This window comes from Cervus canadensis, chromosome 33, assembly GCF_019320065.1.
Source record: "Cervus canadensis isolate Bull #8, Minnesota chromosome 33, ASM1932006v1, whole genome shotgun sequence".
Lineage (NCBI taxonomy): Eukaryota > Metazoa > Chordata > Mammalia > Artiodactyla > Cervidae > Cervus > Cervus canadensis.
Window position 1 is genome coordinate 5,670,145 of NC_057418.1, and position 18,644 is coordinate 5,688,788.

Sequence of the window (18,644 nt, forward strand, 5' to 3'; positions counted from 1 at the left end):
ATTACTATCACACAAACCTCTATGGACATGGGTGATACGAAACTGCTTACAATTATAATGGAATTCAGAGTGCTACCAACTGACCCCAAATAGGGATTAAATACACTTTCTCTTCCTAATTTAAAATTTAAAATTAAGAGATAGACAATCCCTTTATTGGAAACCATCTCTCAATTTCTGGGATACTTGGCAGTCTCATGGAGCCTCTATATACTGTACCTTCTAAGTTCCATTGGGTGTCTCACACTTCAAAGTTCTATATTTGGTGAATTCTCTTTTCTCTACACTTTTGTTATAGGGGATCAACTTTAGTCATTCCCATGACTTTAACGAATTCCTCTGTACTATAGTAGACCTGCTCAAATGCACTTCTCCATCTTTAACTTTCTTCTCAGCCGTGATGATGAGTATTTTCCCCTGCGTCTCCAGTTCAGCACATCCCCCACAAAACTCATTATAGGCATACTAAGTTACGGGGATGCTAAGGCCCCAAGCATTGCTCTTAGATCCTGCTAAACTGATTTTCCTACTAATGGTAATGATACAGAGTTTGAAAAACACTAGGAAAGAAACCTTAATATACTTTTTAGAACTTAACCTTACCACTGAAAACCCAGATTATATTTTACCTCTATCATACATCGCGTTCTCTCTTGCTGAAACCTTTGTAAAAATGGTCCCACGAGGTGGTACACATAGAGCAACTGGAACTCAGTCTTCACGATCGGAAGCAGCACTTCAGTGAGAAATCTAAAATTTAAAGATAAAAATGAAAAAATTTCTTATGACTTGAAATCAGTTAAATTGTCTGAATTTTGTTAATACAGCCTATCCGAGTATTTGCAAAATGTGTAATAATTTTTTTAAAGTTTATTTTAATTCTGGTAACATTTCTAATTAATCTCATATCTCTCACTGGCTCTTATTTTCATTTGATTATTTAAATAATTTACTTCAGATTTAGGAGTTGTTCCTAATAGGACAATTACTGAGTGACGGAATGTGAATTATTTGAAATAAAAAGAGAATAACCAACCTAATATAAAAGCCATTCTCAAGAAATTTAAATTTAATTAATACAATTATACAGTCAAAAATAATAATCAGAAGATAGGCCAGTATCAGGTATGCAGTTTGAAAGGCAAATTTTGGGATATATTCTGGAAAAAAGCATGCATTTGATTAAGCCCATTGAAATGACAAAGGAAAACTGAATACCACATTATTACTTATACATATAAATTAATTTTCTTCAATCAATTCTGACATAAAGGAGGCTTTCTGATACCTAGAAACTACTTAAGACTTTTACTGTGTAAGCTGTTCCACTGAATCAGATATATACTCCCAGCGTACATGAGATTAAAAAACAAAAACAAAAACAAAGTCAGTCAAATCTCGTTAGGAAATCATGATACACACTTGGGAATGAGGGAGAGCTGCCCGATGCTGGAGTGGTGCCACACTGCATGCGCCAGAGCCAACGTGTAGCTACAGCTCATCTCAGAGTAGGACTGATGGCAAGCGGTGAAATCGAAGAGGCGGAAAGGGTAGCCCACCCACTCCGTCTCAGACGTCAAGCTGGGGCTGCTGATAACACTCACTATTCGATCGTGAAGGACAATCCAATACGGCTCCTATAAAACCAAGAAAAAGCCTGTTGAAAAACACCATTTCTCTAGTATTCCACTCCATATCCAGTATTCTACTCCAAAAGCCTAAAATAATAGCACTTTCTCATTCTTCAATGTTTTCCATTTATCCAGCTTGTGTCTTTGCGTGGCTTCGCAATGAGTCAAATTAAGTCAGTAACAACCCGGGCAGAAGTGTCTGTGAGTTAAGAGCGCTCCAGACATGAGTCTGTCCAGTTAACTTAATAGCTGATATTTACTACCTGGTAAATTGACTTTACCTATATTTACTATACAGGTAATGCTGGTACACACTTATAATTCACAAATATGAATATCTGTATATTTTGGAGGAGTGTAAGGAAAAAGTGATTCATAAAGACGCATCATCAAACAAGTTTGGAGAGCACAGCTTTAGACAATATTACTGACACTCAAAGATGTCAGACATCTGTGTGGTGCTAACTAGACATGTGTGGAGGTCACAGAGGGAGACATCGCATGAGTGGAGAAGTTATAAAAGGCTTCACTGAAAAAGCAAGCCCTAAGTTAGCAAAGAATGAGTAGGCTTTAGGGAAGGTAACAGAAGGAAAAGCGTCCTGGCATATTCTCTTATATGGCAGAAGTACCTGAAAAACGTGTCAACAAGCATCATTTGCAGGAATAAAGGATAAATTAGAGATACCAAGGGAACATTTCATGCAAAGATGAGCTCAATAAAGGACAGAAATGGTATGGACCTAACAGAAGCAGGAGATATTAAGAAGAGGTGGCAAGAAAACACAGAAGAACTGTACAAAAAAGATCTTCACGACCCAGATAATCACAATGGTGTGATCACTGACCTAGAGCCAGACATCCTGGAATGGGAAGTCAAGTGGGCCTTAGGAAGCATCACTACGAACAAAGCTAGTGGAGCTGATGGAATACCAGATGAGCGATTTCAAATCCTAAAAGATGATGCTGTGAAAGTGCTGCACTCAATATATGCCAGCAAATTTGGAAAACTCAGCAGTGGCTACAGGACTGGAAAAGGTCAGTTTTCATTCCAATCCCAAAGAAAGGCAATCCCAAAGAATGCTCAAACTACTGCACAACTGCACTCGTCTCACACGCTAGTAAAGTAATGCTCAAAGTTCTCTAAGCCAGGCTTCAACAATACGTGAACCATGAACTTCCAGATGTTCAAGCTGGTTTTAGAAAAGGCAGAGGAACCAGAGATCAAATTGCCAATATCTACTGGATCATCGAAAAGCAAGAGAGTTCCAGAAAAACATCTATTTCTGCTTTATTGATTATGCTAAAGCCTTTGACTGTGTGAATCACAATAAACTGCAGAAAATTCTTCAAGAGATGGGAATACCAGACCAATTGACCTGCCCCTTGAGAAATCTGTATGCAGCTTAGGGAGCAACAGAACTGGACATGGAACAACAGACTGGTTCCAAATAGGAAAAGGAGTATGTCAAGGTTGTATATTGTCAGCATGCTTATTCAACTTATATGCAGAGTACATCATGAGGAACACTGGGCTGGATGAAGCACAAGATGAAATCAAGATTGCCGAGAGAAATATCAATAACTTCAGATATGCAGATGACATAACCCTTATGGCAGAAAGTGAAGAAGAACTAAGAACCTCTTGATAAAAGTGAAAGAGGAGTGAAAAAGTTGGCTTAAAGCTCAACATTCAGAAAACTAAGATCATGGCATCCAGTCCTACCACTTCATGGCAAATAGATGGAGAAACAGTGGAAACAGTGGCTGACTTTATTTTTTGGGGGTTCCAAAATCACTGCAGATGGTGATTGCAGCCATGAAATTAAAAGACGCTTATTCCGTGGAAGGAAAGTTATGATCAACCTAGACAGCATATTAAAAAGCAGAGACATTACTTTGTTAACAAAGGTCTGTCTGGTCAAGGCTATGGTTTTTCCAGTAGTCATGTATGGATGTGAGAGTTGGACTATGAAAACTGAGCGCCGAAGAATTGATGCATTTGACCTGTGGTGTTGGAGAAGACCCTTGAGAGTCCTTTGGACTGCAAGGAGATCCAATCAGTCCATCCTAAAGGACATCAGTCCTGGGTGTTCATTGGAAGGACTGATGCTGAAGCTGAAACTCCAATATTTTGGCTACCTGAAGGGATGAACTGACTCATTTGAAAAGACCCTAATTTTGGGAAAGATTGAGGGCATGAGGAGAAGGGGACGACAGGATGAGATGGTTGGATGATATCACTGACTCATTGGACATGGGTTTGGGTGTACTCTGGGTGATGGACAGGGAGGCCTGGCATGCTGCAAGTCCATGGGGTCGCAAAGAGTTGGACACGACCGAACTGAACTGAGCGACTGAAATGAACTGAACTGAAAGGATCTAGATACATATGTTAAGAGGTCAAAAGCAGATACAGTAGATCAGGAAAACTAAGGTTGGATAGGAAAGTGGGACCAAGGGATGTAGGGACCCATAGTCAGGTAGATTTATTTAGATCTGATGCAAAAGAGGCACTGTAGATTTTAGAAGCAATAATAATGTGGAAAAAAAAATGAAATATTTCATTAACTGCATGATGACCTTGTATAAATCACAATGATTCACTCACTGGTAGGGCAGTGATGATCAATCCAATGGCATTCATCCATGCTGTAATGTTCTCTCTCGGCACTAAAGGCTGACTGTTAGTTGGGAAAAAGAACAAAAAGGTAAAATTATAAAAACATTTTATATGGTTGACATTGGATCTTACTTTGAGGATATATAATTTGGGGGCTGACAACTGATCTATTTCAATAAAACTACAATGGATTTTTAGTGAGTAAACATATAAATAAATGCTAAGTAAGGCTTTTCAATTTTTTCAGTTTTCTTCTTTAACAATGGTTGCTGAGCTGAAAGACTATTTCACTAATTTATATTTATTCTCCAATCATTATCCCCTACTTTATACTGGCCTTTAAGAAGAAAATCTTGAAAGACTGTCTTTAGGGAGAAGCTAACGTTATTCCTAAGTTAAACGTCAAACAGCTAATAAAGAGTAGAAGTATGAACAAACACAGGTTTTCTGGCTGTTCAGGGCTCGTTCCATTTCACCTTTATTACTAAGACAAGATCTGAAACCTAAAGGCAGTCAGTATTCCATGTGCCCGAGCCTTGGGCCAACAGGTGTGTCTCACAGCTCCAAATAAAATACCATTCTGTTAAACACTGAATCTTTTTGCATGAAACAGGATACACACCTCTTCAGGACAACATTTAGAAGAGCATTTCCAACATCTTGGCCAGAAACAGCCAAGGCCATGAGCTCCACACAGGTGACATGCAGTGCGTGGGCAGCGGGGTTGGGAAACTCGTTGAACCTCCAGTCACAGTTTGGGAATGGACCCGGAGACTTGCCCGCCATCGGTGCAGACGATTAAAGCAATAACCGGCGGATTATTCTGAGACGAAAGGCTCATATTTGCATAGCGCTTTACAGTTTTCAAAGGTTCAACATGTAAACATTTCATTTGATACATCTGATTATGAGCCCTCAGCAAGTGATTTATCGGAGGGCTTAAGAGGCAAACAATAACAAACTGAATACAAATAAATCTGACATGTGTTGATAGCAACCATATGCTCAACCACAGGTATCAACGATTGGTCTTACATATATAAGTAGGTTCTTATTACCGTGACATGACGGCTGTGGAAGCAACCAAGGTATCCGAAGGCTTATCAACTATTTTCTTTTAATAGTTGTAGGAAAGTTAATAAGAACATTACTTTCTCATGAGTAGCTCCTTTACTTCAGCAAGTAATTCCTGTAGGAAAATTAAACCAGGCCTATTTTTGTAAAACTGCTCTATTTAGTGAATAGAGTGGCATAGTGTATAGCCATATTAAGTATAGTGGGTTAATAATTTAAAACAGAAGTAGAGAAAGAAAACACCAATATAGAATCTTTTTCACTACAAAAAAAAGTTTTACTTTTATCTATTAATGTTTTAAAAATTATTCAGGGATTTATTTACAGCAACAAAGTTCTATGTTCTCCATAGAACAAATGCATGTACTATAATATAATATATATATAATACATAAATATATAAAATAATATATAAAAATAAACATATATAAAATAATATATAGTACATTTATTTAGGAATGTTTTTCTTTAAAACAAATCTCTTCTCTAAGGTTTTTTTTTTTTTTTAAGTAAAAGTTTTAATGGAGTAAATTTCTGCCTATCTGGCATTATGCTGCTAATTTAAGATTTCAAAACCTTTACAGAAGTAAAAATTAAAAAATAAAATGTTCTAAAAAACTGAAGTCAGAATATATAAAAACTTTGGAATATTTAAAATGATAACATATGTTCACACAAATCAACATATAGTTATTTCAATAGAGTCTGGAAAATCACAATAAAAAGGATATTATCTACTAGTCTGCCAATCAGTTTGCAGTAATAAGAGTCGTCTGGGACCCAGGGATTGTCTTCTCGTGCATTCATAGCATTTTTCAGGTAAGTGTCACTTAGACACCAGCCCTGTGGTCGGTTATCCTTGAGCGACCCAATGATTGCATGGACGAGTTTTCGTTTGAGACTTTCGCGATTTCTCAGGTGCATTTCATAATAGTGCAGAGTATTATACAAATAAGTCACTGGACGATCTGCCAAGAAGAAAACAGATCACTACAATGTTTACCTGGTTACCGACAACTGTAAAAAACTGATCTAGATTCAAGATTGCCAAAAAATAGCTCAGAAGGTTATAAGACTATTTCACATGTTAGGCAATTGCATACAATGGCTAATTTTATTTTAGGGCAAGGCAGAAGGCTTCTAACAATATACACAGCTTCTACTGAAGGATACGCATCACATTTAGATATAGCAATTCCACTCCTGGAAATTTATCCTGCGAAAATGATGTATGTGTAAGCAACATCACTGCAGCCTGTTTATACTAGCAAAAGATTAGAATAGCCTACATGATGAAAACAGGGGACTGGTTAGCGGCATGTTAATCACGGCAAGTTAATCATGGATATGTATGAAGCAGCTCTGTATGATCTGATACAAAATAGTCAACTGTAAAACCTTATAAAGGTTAATAACAAATAATGTATATATTATATTTGTGGAAAAAAATAAACTACCAACCCCAGAATATTTAAGGTTAGGATACACAAGAAACTGGTAACAGTGACTGCCTACAGGGAAAGAAAGGAGGAGCTCCAAGAATAAGCTAGAGGCCAGGGGTGGGACTAACCACTTCTACTGCATCAGGTGCATATGTTACCCAATCCGAAAAGAGAAGTATTTTTAAAGGAAAGCTCCCTTGAACTTCATATTTACTCTGCAGTGCTAAAATGCAATTCAGACCTCTGCTATGAAGGGAGATATCTTAGATCAAGGACTAAGAAGAACTACGTCCCCCTCCACCACCACCCCGCCAGATAAATACTCTCTATCCCCCGACTGTGGCTGCTCCAGGACTCCCATGCTCTGTCACGGACTTCACCGTTCTCGGTTACCAGGCTCAAAACTTTAGAGTTGTCTTTGATTTCTTTCTTTCGATATTCTCCCCATAACTGGTCAACCAAGCTCAGTTCCTACCCTTGACTCTGTCTCCCTTCCTCCTCATTTTCAGTGTCACCATACTTGTTTAGATGCTAACTGACACAAGTCTTTGAAATGGCTTCCTCCTTCCGAGACATTCTGCTACTAGAACTGGACTCACCTTTCTAAAATAATGCTTTCCATACCATGACTTTACTCAATAACTTCTAGTTAATTCTCCATTATCTATAGATTATAAAATCAGAACTTCTCAGCCTGGCATTTACAGTGATGAGTTGCCAGGTACAATTTAGCCCAATGAGGCAATTATTTTTTAAAAAATGCCTTGTTTTTAATACCTCCATGATTTTTCCAAAGGATTTCTCCTGCCTATTTTGCTCTCTTCTCCTGTTTATAAAAATCACATACATTATAGTTCAAACCCTATCCATCCAAGAAGCTTGCCAAGATTCATTTAGTTCACGATAATATCCATCTGTTCTGAACTCATACTTCTCTCTTTCTGTACTGATTTGATAATTAATCCCACAATATATAAAATAAGGCATCTCTTGCATATTATTTATTTATTTTTGCTATAATTTTACCTATTGATATTTTTATGTTGTCTATTTTATACATCAAGGCATCATCACATAGCACTTCTGATGAAAATGCTTTTATTAAAAATTATTAAAATAAAACCTTATAGAACTATTATTATCCATATGGTCATGCCCAGACTACTTTTGTCTATAGAGAGCTTAGATGGAATTAAAGTTTGAAAAAGCTCACCATGAAATTTATATAAGCCTCCCAGGTGATCTAGTAGAGTCTCCAATGATTTGGATACCGGGAGCAACTCTAAAAACCTGTGGATTACTATATCAAACACTGGAAGGAATCGGAGACACACATTTCCAAAATAGATGGGCAGATATGGAGACTGTATCGGCACAGGAGGATCAACCTGCTCCGCCAGGCCCTCAAAATAGAGCTTCTCCGGGTATTTCTGTGGAAGTGAGGAAATGGTAAATGTTTAGGGCATCTTTTTTTAAATTTTCTTTAAAAAAAAAAAAAAAGCTAAATAAACCTGCCATTTTTCAAAGAATATACAACTGTGTTTGCTCTGGCAATGCAATGAAATCTAGAGTCCTTAACAAAATTTCTATTCTCCTAAAGATATACCAAAAGAGATTTACATATGAAAGGACTGGGTTTAACTCTTCATTTTCTATTGTAAGTACCCACACCTACTAAAACTGTAGTTTCAATTTGTTCTTAATAGTAGAGAGACTCTAGAACCTCGAGAAAGTTTAGGCAGCTAAGTCACTTCTACACAGACCAGAGAGAAAAGAACAGACCTGCCGAGAAAAAAGCCAAGTCAATTAGCCAGACCTAAACTCTGGCCTTAAAAAGGATGAGCTGAAGCACTAATTTTTATTTGTACCTTGTGATAATTCATGTGCTTGGTGTGCCAGTCATTCTGTAGCCAGTGTTCTGGGGAATTTTCCTTCACAAAGTCACTTACTCGATTTCTAAAATCATTTGGCTTGAGTAACAGCAGCTGAATTATGAAATAACAAACCTGGGCTTCATTCCCTTCGTGGCTACGCATGGCCTTTGGAGAAGAACAGAACAATTAAATGAAATGACAAACCTAAGAGAGAGCAAGGCTCCAAAGATCCTAAATTTGAAGACACTAAAATCTCAGAATTAGAATTTCACTGTACAATCCACCCCAAAATAATTGCTCAGCATTCCCCAAATATGCCTGACCCCTTCTTGCCTAGTTTTGGCTCTCACCTGGAATGTCCATCTTTACTCTTTTATTTACTGATTCACAGACTTACCTTATTTCCCTCACTAGACTGTAACTATCTTTATCTCTATGCTCTAGAGCTGAGAGCTGAATGTTAAGCACTTAAACCCTTCAAATATCACTACTATAGTATTAAAATATGTGGCAGTTTCCAGCCTGATTCAGTGATTTTTCTTAAAATTTGGCCTGAAATAGACATCAAAGTCAGGAGAAAAAAACCACTTGGAGAATACTGGGTGACTGTAAGAAGCATTGTTTCTTATATATTATGGCTACCAAAGTACACATAAATGATTATTAGCACTCCGAAAAATAACTCAGTGACTTTTTTTTATTATTACTTCCTGCCTCTTCTAGGAGTTTTTGAGAATCATCTCAGAGCATCACAAAGCCAGGACCACATCTGTCTTACTTACTTTTCTACCTTCTGTACATACAACATAGTAGATATTCAATTACTTACTGAATGGATGAATAAAGAAATTGGGGAATCTTTAATTCCTTCGGGAATTGACAGCAATGCATGATATACAGTATAAATTCATTAAATCCTTAAAAACAATATGGGGCTTCCCTGGTAGCTCAGCTGGTAAAGAATCCACCTGCAATGCAGGAGACCCCAGTTTGATTTCTGGGTCAGGAAGATCCCCTGGAGAAGGGACAGGCTACCCACTCCAGTATCCTGGCCTGGAGAATTCCATGGACTATATAGTCAATGGGGTCGCAAAGGGTCAAACATGACTGAGCAACTTTTACTTTACTAGAAACATACAGTAGATCGGCACAAGATCTAGTCATTAACACTGATCCAAAGAGAATGAGACGGCTTAGAAATCTGTTCTTAAGTAAGTGTATTCTTACCAGGCAGAGAATTAATCTGTCCAGTGTAACAATGTTGTACTTCCACACCATATCATTAAGAATTTCAATGCATTTGTTGAGTTGCTGACCGCCAGCTGACGTAGAGAACTCGTATACCAGGAAATCTGCAAATGTTCTCACATGGACTACTAAGGCCCTGGCTCCAATTCTCTCCAGCACTCTGGAAAGCAGAGAGTAAAAAATAAATTACACTGCTGATAAAATGGACTGACAAATGGAATGCAGATCTAGGTTTTCGAGTTACCTGTAGCCAATCTGATTAATATGATCTGTTTCCAGGAGCATTTTCCAGAGCAGACAAAGGAAGAGAGGAGGAGAACGTTGTGCAGAAAAGTGGGTGATGATGTCATTTTCGTTGGTCATTGACTTCCACTTCCTATACTCCTCCTCCACATTTTTTTTCAGATTAAAACGACTCTCTTGAGGTACGTTGTTTTGTTTAAAGAATGCCTACAAGGAAGATCAGAAGTTTATTTCAATGGCTATAGTAAAAAGGGCACTAGCTGCAGAATCAAGAAACCAGTTTCGGGCTTGACTCTAACACTAATAAATTCCATGTGCCCTCAAGTAACTCAGTGATCAAGGCCTAAATTTCTATATTGGGAAAATATAAAGGCTTTGATTGGATTATCCGTAAGATTCCTTTCCTAGATTTTCTAAACAGAAATTCCAAGCAAAACTAAAATCAAACTTTCTTCAGTCATCTGTTGATACTTCTGCTCATCTTTGAAAAAAGAGAAAAAGAAAAAGATATGCATGTACTCTTGGGTTATATATTTTAATATCCCTATGAGGAAAATCCATTACACTAACCAGGTGGTTCTCAGAGTATGGTCCCCAGACTATCAGTATTAGCATGACCTCGGACCTATAAGAAATGCGAATTCTTGGCCCCCATCTCAGACCTAATGAATCAGAAGCTCTGCAGCTGGAGTCTAGGGGTCTAGCTAAACCACCACTCCAGGGGATTCTAAGTTTGAGACCTACTGTTCCAGTCCTATTAGAAGTTATAGAAAGCAGATGTTCATTATGCTTAAAATTTTCTCTGAAAAGTAGAAGACAGATGAGGTTTTCCTTTCTCCATATTATAATAGCCAAGTTTATAGCTTTTCTCTCTGTGTGATTAAAAGAAAATCAGTCAAATGTACATGTGTATATTCTGTGAAGGTCCACTACATTGTGTTTCTCCCCATTACTGTTCAATGAGAGAGAAAGAATTGTTTAGGTCATGTGTTACATCTCACAAGATTCTAAAACTGTTAACTAATAAGATGAAGCTATAACAACTGCAGTTTTAGAGGCACATCCGGTCCTTCAATAGGACAAGGAAGAGCTCAAGAGATTTTGGGAGTAATAAGAAAGATTCACAAGAAGAAACAAAAGCTAATTTTCTTTGGATGTCATCAAAACTCTAGAATAACACAGTAAATGGGAAGAATGATTTCATATACTGTACATTCAATATATAATTCAAACAAAATTACCTGAAGTGGGCCTGGAAAGCAACTAAGAGTATGTGAAGCCCAATTATGAGGAGTAAAACTCATGATGGTCTGAAGTATGTCTTTACACCAAGTTCCCTGAATTGAATCAGAGCCTGTAAAAAAATCTAACACAAACAAGTAAATGTAACCCAGATATAAAAGATCATGTCCATAATTCATAGATGATATCACAGAAAAAGTCACAAGTTTGTACAGTCAGAGAATTTCTGCAGAGCATTCACCACTTAACTAGTAATCACATCAGTAAATATGAAGATAGCTAGTGAAAAAGAAACAAAATACATCTGGTACCTTTTTTTCTTTTTAAGATTACAGAACATCAACGACACAACAGTGGCACAGGCCCACTACGGCTGCTCATTTAGTTCACTCCTGACAGTGAGGTATTATCACTTTACTGAGCCAAGGAAACAGAACCATTAAAGTACAGCAGATATGTCTTCTGGTGATTGAAACACCTACAGTCTATAATCCTCTAAATCAAAGAGGTTTATTTATGTAAAATAAGACAGTATACACAAATGTATCGGAGGTTGCTAAACTCAGTAACTATTTCTCTAAAACAGCCATTCTCAAAGTCTGGTCTGCAAACTTTGTGGGTCCCCAATATCTTTCAAGGATTTGATGAGGTCAACACTATTAAAAAAATAATAATAATAATAATACTAAGACACCATTGGCCTTTTTACCATGTTGAAATGTACACTGATGGTGCGAAAGCAATGGTGGGGTAACACTGCTGGCCGTGGGAACAAATCAAACAGTGCTACCAGACTATACTCACAGCCACTGTAATCTTCACAACACACCCTTAGCAGGAAAAACTGCCAGTTTCACTTAAGACTATCTTTGATTAAACTATAAAAAAGATTATGTCTCAGCCCTTAAGTACATCTGTTTGTAACATCCTGTGTGATAAAATAGAAGTATGCATAAGGTGTTGCTGCTACATATCAAAGTATGAAGGTTATCTTGAGGAAAAATACTTTGAGTATTGGGTCAAATTAGCTATTTTTTCATGGAATCCCAATTTTACTTGAAAGAGCATATAGTTTTTCAGATTTGGACATTAGGCAGATATTTTCTTGAAAATTAATAAAGGGAGCCTCTAACTTTAAGGAGAACAAATGACTGTATCTTTCACCAACGATAAAATTTGACCTTTCAAGCGAAAATGAGAATTTTGGAAAACTTGTATCCACTACCACAAACCCAATAGCTTTCTAAAACTTAAAGACTTTTTTTCTAATGAAATTTGTAGCAAGGTTAAAAAATATAATTTTCTGATGCTATATAATGAAATGTGTCAACATTTATAAGATCTACCTACATAATCCAGTAAACCAATGTTTTCCAAAAAACCAATCCATAAAGTTGCATGCATGAACACAAAATCCACTAAATGTCCAAAACAGATGAGCGGATTATAATGTGACAGAGCAGGGTTCCCTGATGGGACTTTGGATTCCACATCGCGATAAACATTTAAGAAACTACGAATTTTTCAATTTTGTGTGACATTACAGTGGATTCATAATTAGCTGAAAAAGCTATTTAAAACACTTTTTCCCTTCCCAACCTCCTATCTGTGTAAAACCATACAGTGTTTTGTTTTGTTTTTTACTTACTTCTTCTAAAGTAACATCTACTTTAGGTGAAATGTAAGAGAATTCAGCTATGTTCCTTTACACCAGACATTAAATTCAGCTATGATCCTTTACACCAAAAATTACATTCTTTATGTTAACATGCAATAGGCTTTTTATTGTTGATGTAAAATGAGTCAGATCTTAAAAAGTCCTACTTTAACACCTAACAAAGCAAATATCAGATATAAGCCATATCAACAGAAAATGTTTGGGAATTTTAATCATTATTATTATTGTTATTTTTGAGTATAAAGTGGTCCTGAGACCAAAAAGCTCAGGAACCATGACTTTAAAATGATGTCAGATGACTAAAAACTGATGTTCAACCAAGTTAAAATGGTAGTACAGAAGAACTTGCTTTAATGACTGAAATGGTAAAGATAACCAAACAACAACTGGTTTTTTGGATACAAGTGAGAAGAATCTTTTCAGTATGTTACCCGCCAGCCCCAGCCCAGGAGTCAGGAGACACGGCACCCTCTGACGCATCTGTGTCTGCGGCTGGGGGCAGCGTGTTCACTGTACCTGTCACGTGAGTTGCTCTGGCTAAGGTCAGTATCAAGGCGCGGTTCAGTTCTTCAGACTCCGCTGAGAGCACCGTCTTGGGATCACTGAGGAAGCGTGTGAACTGCGGCTGCACCTCTGAGCTGCCGAGCGCCGTGATGAGCCTGAGTGCAGTGCTCTCAACGCTGCAAGGTGGGAGAGCAGACACAATCGTGGAGAAGTTAAGCTGCACATAAACTCAGAACTCTAGAATTAAACGTAACTCTAGGTTAATCACAATGGGAAAACAAGCAAACTATAAATTCTCTTCTTTGATTAAAAACAAACTCTTCTGTGTGAGAACAAGCTTTGCTTGTTTTTAAAAATCTGAGGTGTCAAACTTAATAGCAAAAATCATCTGACATTTTTATGCATCTGAAAAAGATAATGTGTAGCTTTAAGGACTAAAAAAAAATGTCACCTGGATACACAGCATTTTAAAAATGACATCTTTAAAAATTCAGAATATATTTTCAATTAGAGCAAAATCAAAATGACATGATACTGTAACCACAACCTAAATAAGGACTAAGTTAAAACACAATGTCAAAGGTCGTGGAAGTACTTGTTCTCAGTCCAAAGATCCCCAAGCAATGATGCAACTATCTTAGTAGGTTTCTATTTAAGAAGTTGAACTCTACTTTTTCTATACTGGAAATAAAACACTCCAGAAGCAGAGGAATTTTATGACAGTGAACATTATAAGGTAATGGATTGAGTTCACCATCTTGAACAAATTTTCTAACAAACCCAAGGAAAGACGGTCTCCAGGGAGCTCACCAGAGATGGAGCTGGTTCTGGTTTGTCTGTGCAACTGCAGCCAATGTATGAAGATGACTCAGGAGCTGGACTCGGTAATGCGGCTGGATGTGGTGCATCCGGTAGCTGAACATCTCCAGGAGAGTGTGCAAGATACCCCAGGCATGAGACTTAAAAACAGTTGGCAGGAGCTGACCTTGAAGAAGAAGAAAATTTAAGACACCAATCAGTAAAAGCTATGAATTAAAAGTTACTTAAAGAAAAGTCACAGCGGGTAAACTCTATGCATAAAGATTTTGATCATGAACATACACATATGCAAACACACAGATACACACAAATACACACATATATTTCCCCAATTTTCTCCATAATTTGTACTTGAATTGTAAGAAAGAGGACTTCCCTGATGGCTCAGCTGGTAAAGAATCTGCCTGCAATGCAGGAGACCTGGGTTCGATCCCTGGGTTGGGAAGATCCCCTGGAGAAGGGAATGGCTACCCACTTCTGGCCTGGAGAATTCCATGGACTGTATAGTCCATGGGGTCGCAAAGAGTCGGACACAACTGAGCAACTTTCACTTTCACTTTGTAAGGAAGAAAATTCAGATTCTTATTGTAACACCAAGTTTGCTTTTTTCTTTGGAATTTGAAAAATGATAGTCAAGTTCATCTGTGAAAGTAAAGAGCCAGGAAATGGGAAAAAATTACTCTAGGCTTCTTCATGTCTTCATTTATTTTTATTTCGTTATCTTTCAAATTATTTTAACAAAGTTAATGTTCCCAACCTTTCAAAGCATGAGGATCATTTTTTAATACACAAATTATATGATACCCCCTCCTTTCTGCTAAGAAAGCTTAATTTGACTTTCAATTATCTGGAGAGAAGAGTAACCACGGTTAAAATGATACTGCATTGGTAAAAAATTAGAATGACCACAAATCAGAAAAACACTTTCACATTAGAAAGTGGTTCATTATTTACAACTGCATAATAACTAACAGACATTGTAATGCAGGAACTGAATTGTAATGCAACTGAACTGTATTACATTGAATTGCACTGAATTGTAATGCAATGCAGGAACATGCTTTCAGATTGCCAGTCAGACTTGCAACTTACTGCTGTCCCAGGGCAAACCAGCAAGCCAGCCAAATGGGACCAGGGTTTTTATGATCAGACAGGTCTGTCCTGCCCTGTTTACTGTATCCCAAGCACCTAGGACAATTACATGCCCCCCCCGCCCCCCCCAACCACACCTTTTAACCGTAACTTTTAAAAAATGTATTCCATTCCCTTGACCCTCTGTGAGGGTCTTATCCCTCTTTTTTGCTCTATTTTTCTCTGTAAGATTTGTTTATTTTATATTTAAATTATATATATATATTTTCTGTTTTCCTCATTAGCAGGTGATCTCTACGATGAGAGTGACTTCTGCACACTTCTATATTCCTAGAAGCTAGAAAAGTGTATGTTGAATGAAGAAAAAGGTTAATGGTTATAAAACACCAGAAAGTCCTGTCTTACTGATAAATCCTTTGATGCCCAAAGATTCTATTTCCATATAGACCAATAAGCGGCTGTAAGTTTCCACTAGGGCTGGAGCCAAGGCCACACTGGACTTTGCGTGAGCAAGTTTTATCACTCTGGTAGCAATGCTGTGGATAAGGCTGCGGAGAAACAACAACATAAAATAAACAAAATAAAAATCCAGATTTTTAACATAAATACAGGAATTATTCTACTCATAGGGAACCTGGTGTAAATCTGAACTCCTAGCTGAAATGAACCCGCTCTGTTTTTGTCACTTAGGTTTTGCAGGACACAGGGCAGTGATGCACTGTACAGCCTGAGACTGATTCTGATTTCCATGTTGCTTTCAACCCACATCAGGGTCTCTCTGTTCACAAAACAGCACAATCTGGGTACAACTCATAAGAATGGAAGAAAGAAGCTGTGATACATATATACAACGGAATATTACTCATCCATAAAAAGGAACACATTTGGGTCAGTTCTACTGTGGTGGATGAACCTAGAACCTATTGCGCAGTGAAGTAAGTCAGAAAGGGAAAGATAAATATCATATCGTATACATATGGAGTCTAGAAAGATGGTACCAATGAATTTATTGGCAGGGTAGCAATGGCGAAACAGACATAGAGAACAGACTTGTGGACGCAGGGCAGGGGAAGAAGAGGGTGAGATGTATGGACAGAGTAACGTGGAAACTCACATCACCATATGCAAAAGAGACAGCCAGGGAGAATCTGCTGTAGGCCCTGGGGAATTCAAACACGGGCTCTGTACCAACCTAGAGGCACAGGGTGGGGAGGGAGGTTCAAATGGAGGTGACACATGCATACCAATGGCTGATTCATGTTGATGTTTGACAGAAAACAACAAAATTCTGTAAAGCAATTATCCTTCAATTGAAAAAAAAATAAATCTTTAAAAAAAAATAATATGCTTGAATGGTTTTAGGCCGTTTTTCTTTTCCAAATAGGTAACTAAAACCACTTAAGAAATTAACTTTTGTTACAGAACCACTTAACAAGTAACTGCAAATCCAAATATTAACAGGATTACCTGTTAATATAAGGTATTAACAGGGCTATACGCAACTCCCTCACATACGCCAATAAAGTGCATGTATGATTCTAGCACAACATTTACCGCCTGAAAAACAGCGTGGCTGTTCTGAAACCAATGCTCTCCCGACCTGGAGGCCCACACACACATTCTCTTGGACCTATGCAGTGTTTGAAGCTGAGTCAACATTTAATGGTTGGAAGTCTAGAAATAAAAATCTGGATTTCTAGCCCTTTTCAAAAAACATTTTGAAGAACCAGCTACACGAGTACACAGTTTAACATAACAGAAATGAGCCCCAGTGGCATACCGTGAGTTGAGCCCCACACACCCCAGTCACTCACAACCCCCTCTATACACAAGCTTCCGGGCACACTGTTACCTGCCCTGCCCGCATGCAGCACCAGGCGCCACTCACTCACACCATCAGCTTAGCTCCTGTGGGCACTTGGGGCCTTTTCTGTCTTTTAGAGACCATAAATGCCAATTCTAAAAGCACCCCTACATACAGTCAATACAAGAAAGGTATTACAGGTTTTGCATCCCTGGACGCAGTAATTCTACTTCCAGCAAATTGTTTAATAAAAATGGAATTATGGATAGGTGCAAACACAGCCAAAAAAATAATCTTCATAGCCATTTTTATAACACTAAGACACTGCAAATAATTTCAGTATCCAACAATATGCAATTGACCGAAGGATCACATATAGACCTAAAAAAAGACCTCAATGTAGCAATTAAAACAGATGGTTCTCAAGAGCACTAGCCCTAAGAAGATGTTTAATTAAAAAATGAAAATAAACAGGTGTTTAATAGAGTTGGATACAACTTAGCAACTAAACAATGAGAAAAAGGTGGCTATAAACAGTACTTTAGTTAAGAGCACATTTTTGAAAAAAACAAAAAAACCCCCTATAAATTCGTATTTATACACACATAGAAAAAGGACTCAGAATACACATATATAAATGTAATTTTACAATGCTTATTTTTCAAGGAGGGATTATAGCAATTATTTTCATTTTCTTTGGGCTTATATGTATATTCTAGAATTCCCATAATAAACAATACCATTTTTGTTATAGAATAAACCTAAAGGTTTTTAAAAATATATCTGACCTCTGGGTCTTCCCAGTGCACCAGGCCCAAGCACTTGTCTCATGCATCGGGTGGAGAGGGAGGTGGGAGGGGGGATCAGGATCGGGAATACATGTAACTCTATGGCTGATTTATGTCAATGTATGACAAAACCCACTGCAATGTTGTGAAGTAATTAGCCTCCAACTAATAAAAATAAATGAAAAAAAAAAAAAAAGAAGCAATCTGAAATATGAACAAAGATTTCATCAAAATGCCAGTTATAATACCAGATATTTGGAAACAGCCTAAAGGTCCAATTTTAAGGGAATAGTTAATAAATTATGGTAAATCATGCAATCAAATATACAACATTAATAAAGCTTTCCGAGAAGCTGGAAAATATTTAGGACATAAGGTTAAGCAAAGAGAGCACATTTAACTATGGAAAAACTTCATTAAAAATAAAGAGGAAGAGGGGAGGAGCCAAGATGGCGGAGGAGTAGGACGGGGAGACCACTTTCTCTCCTACAAATTCATCAAAAGAATAACTGAATGCAGAGCAAACCTCACAAAACAACTTCTGATCGCTAGCTGAGGTCATCAGGCGCCCAGAAAAGCAGACCA

General features: G+C 37.5%; 1 protein-coding gene across 1 annotated transcript in view; it reads right to left on the reverse strand.

Annotated features, from left to right (window-relative positions):
• Window positions 1–18,644, reverse strand: part of MED23 (mediator complex subunit 23) — a 38,954-nt gene that overhangs the window by 2,906 nt on the left and 17,404 nt on the right. The window contains exons 13-25 of the mRNA XM_043456785.1: window positions 15,873–16,086; window positions 14,367–14,541; window positions 13,569–13,732; window positions 11,374–11,498; window positions 10,134–10,339; window positions 9,869–10,049; window positions 8,636–8,806; window positions 7,981–8,197; window positions 6,057–6,293; window positions 4,874–5,039; window positions 4,240–4,312; window positions 1,423–1,637; window positions 630–750 (exon numbers count right to left, since the gene is read on the reverse strand). Of these exons, the coding sequence (XP_043312720.1) occupies window positions 630–750; window positions 1,423–1,637; window positions 4,240–4,312; window positions 4,874–5,039; window positions 6,057–6,293; window positions 7,981–8,197; window positions 8,636–8,806; window positions 9,869–10,049; window positions 10,134–10,339; window positions 11,374–11,498; window positions 13,569–13,732; window positions 14,367–14,541; window positions 15,873–16,086 (2,265 nt within the window). The remainder of the gene's footprint in view (window positions 1–629; window positions 751–1,422; window positions 1,638–4,239; window positions 4,313–4,873; window positions 5,040–6,056; window positions 6,294–7,980; window positions 8,198–8,635; window positions 8,807–9,868; window positions 10,050–10,133; window positions 10,340–11,373; window positions 11,499–13,568; window positions 13,733–14,366; window positions 14,542–15,872; window positions 16,087–18,644) is intronic.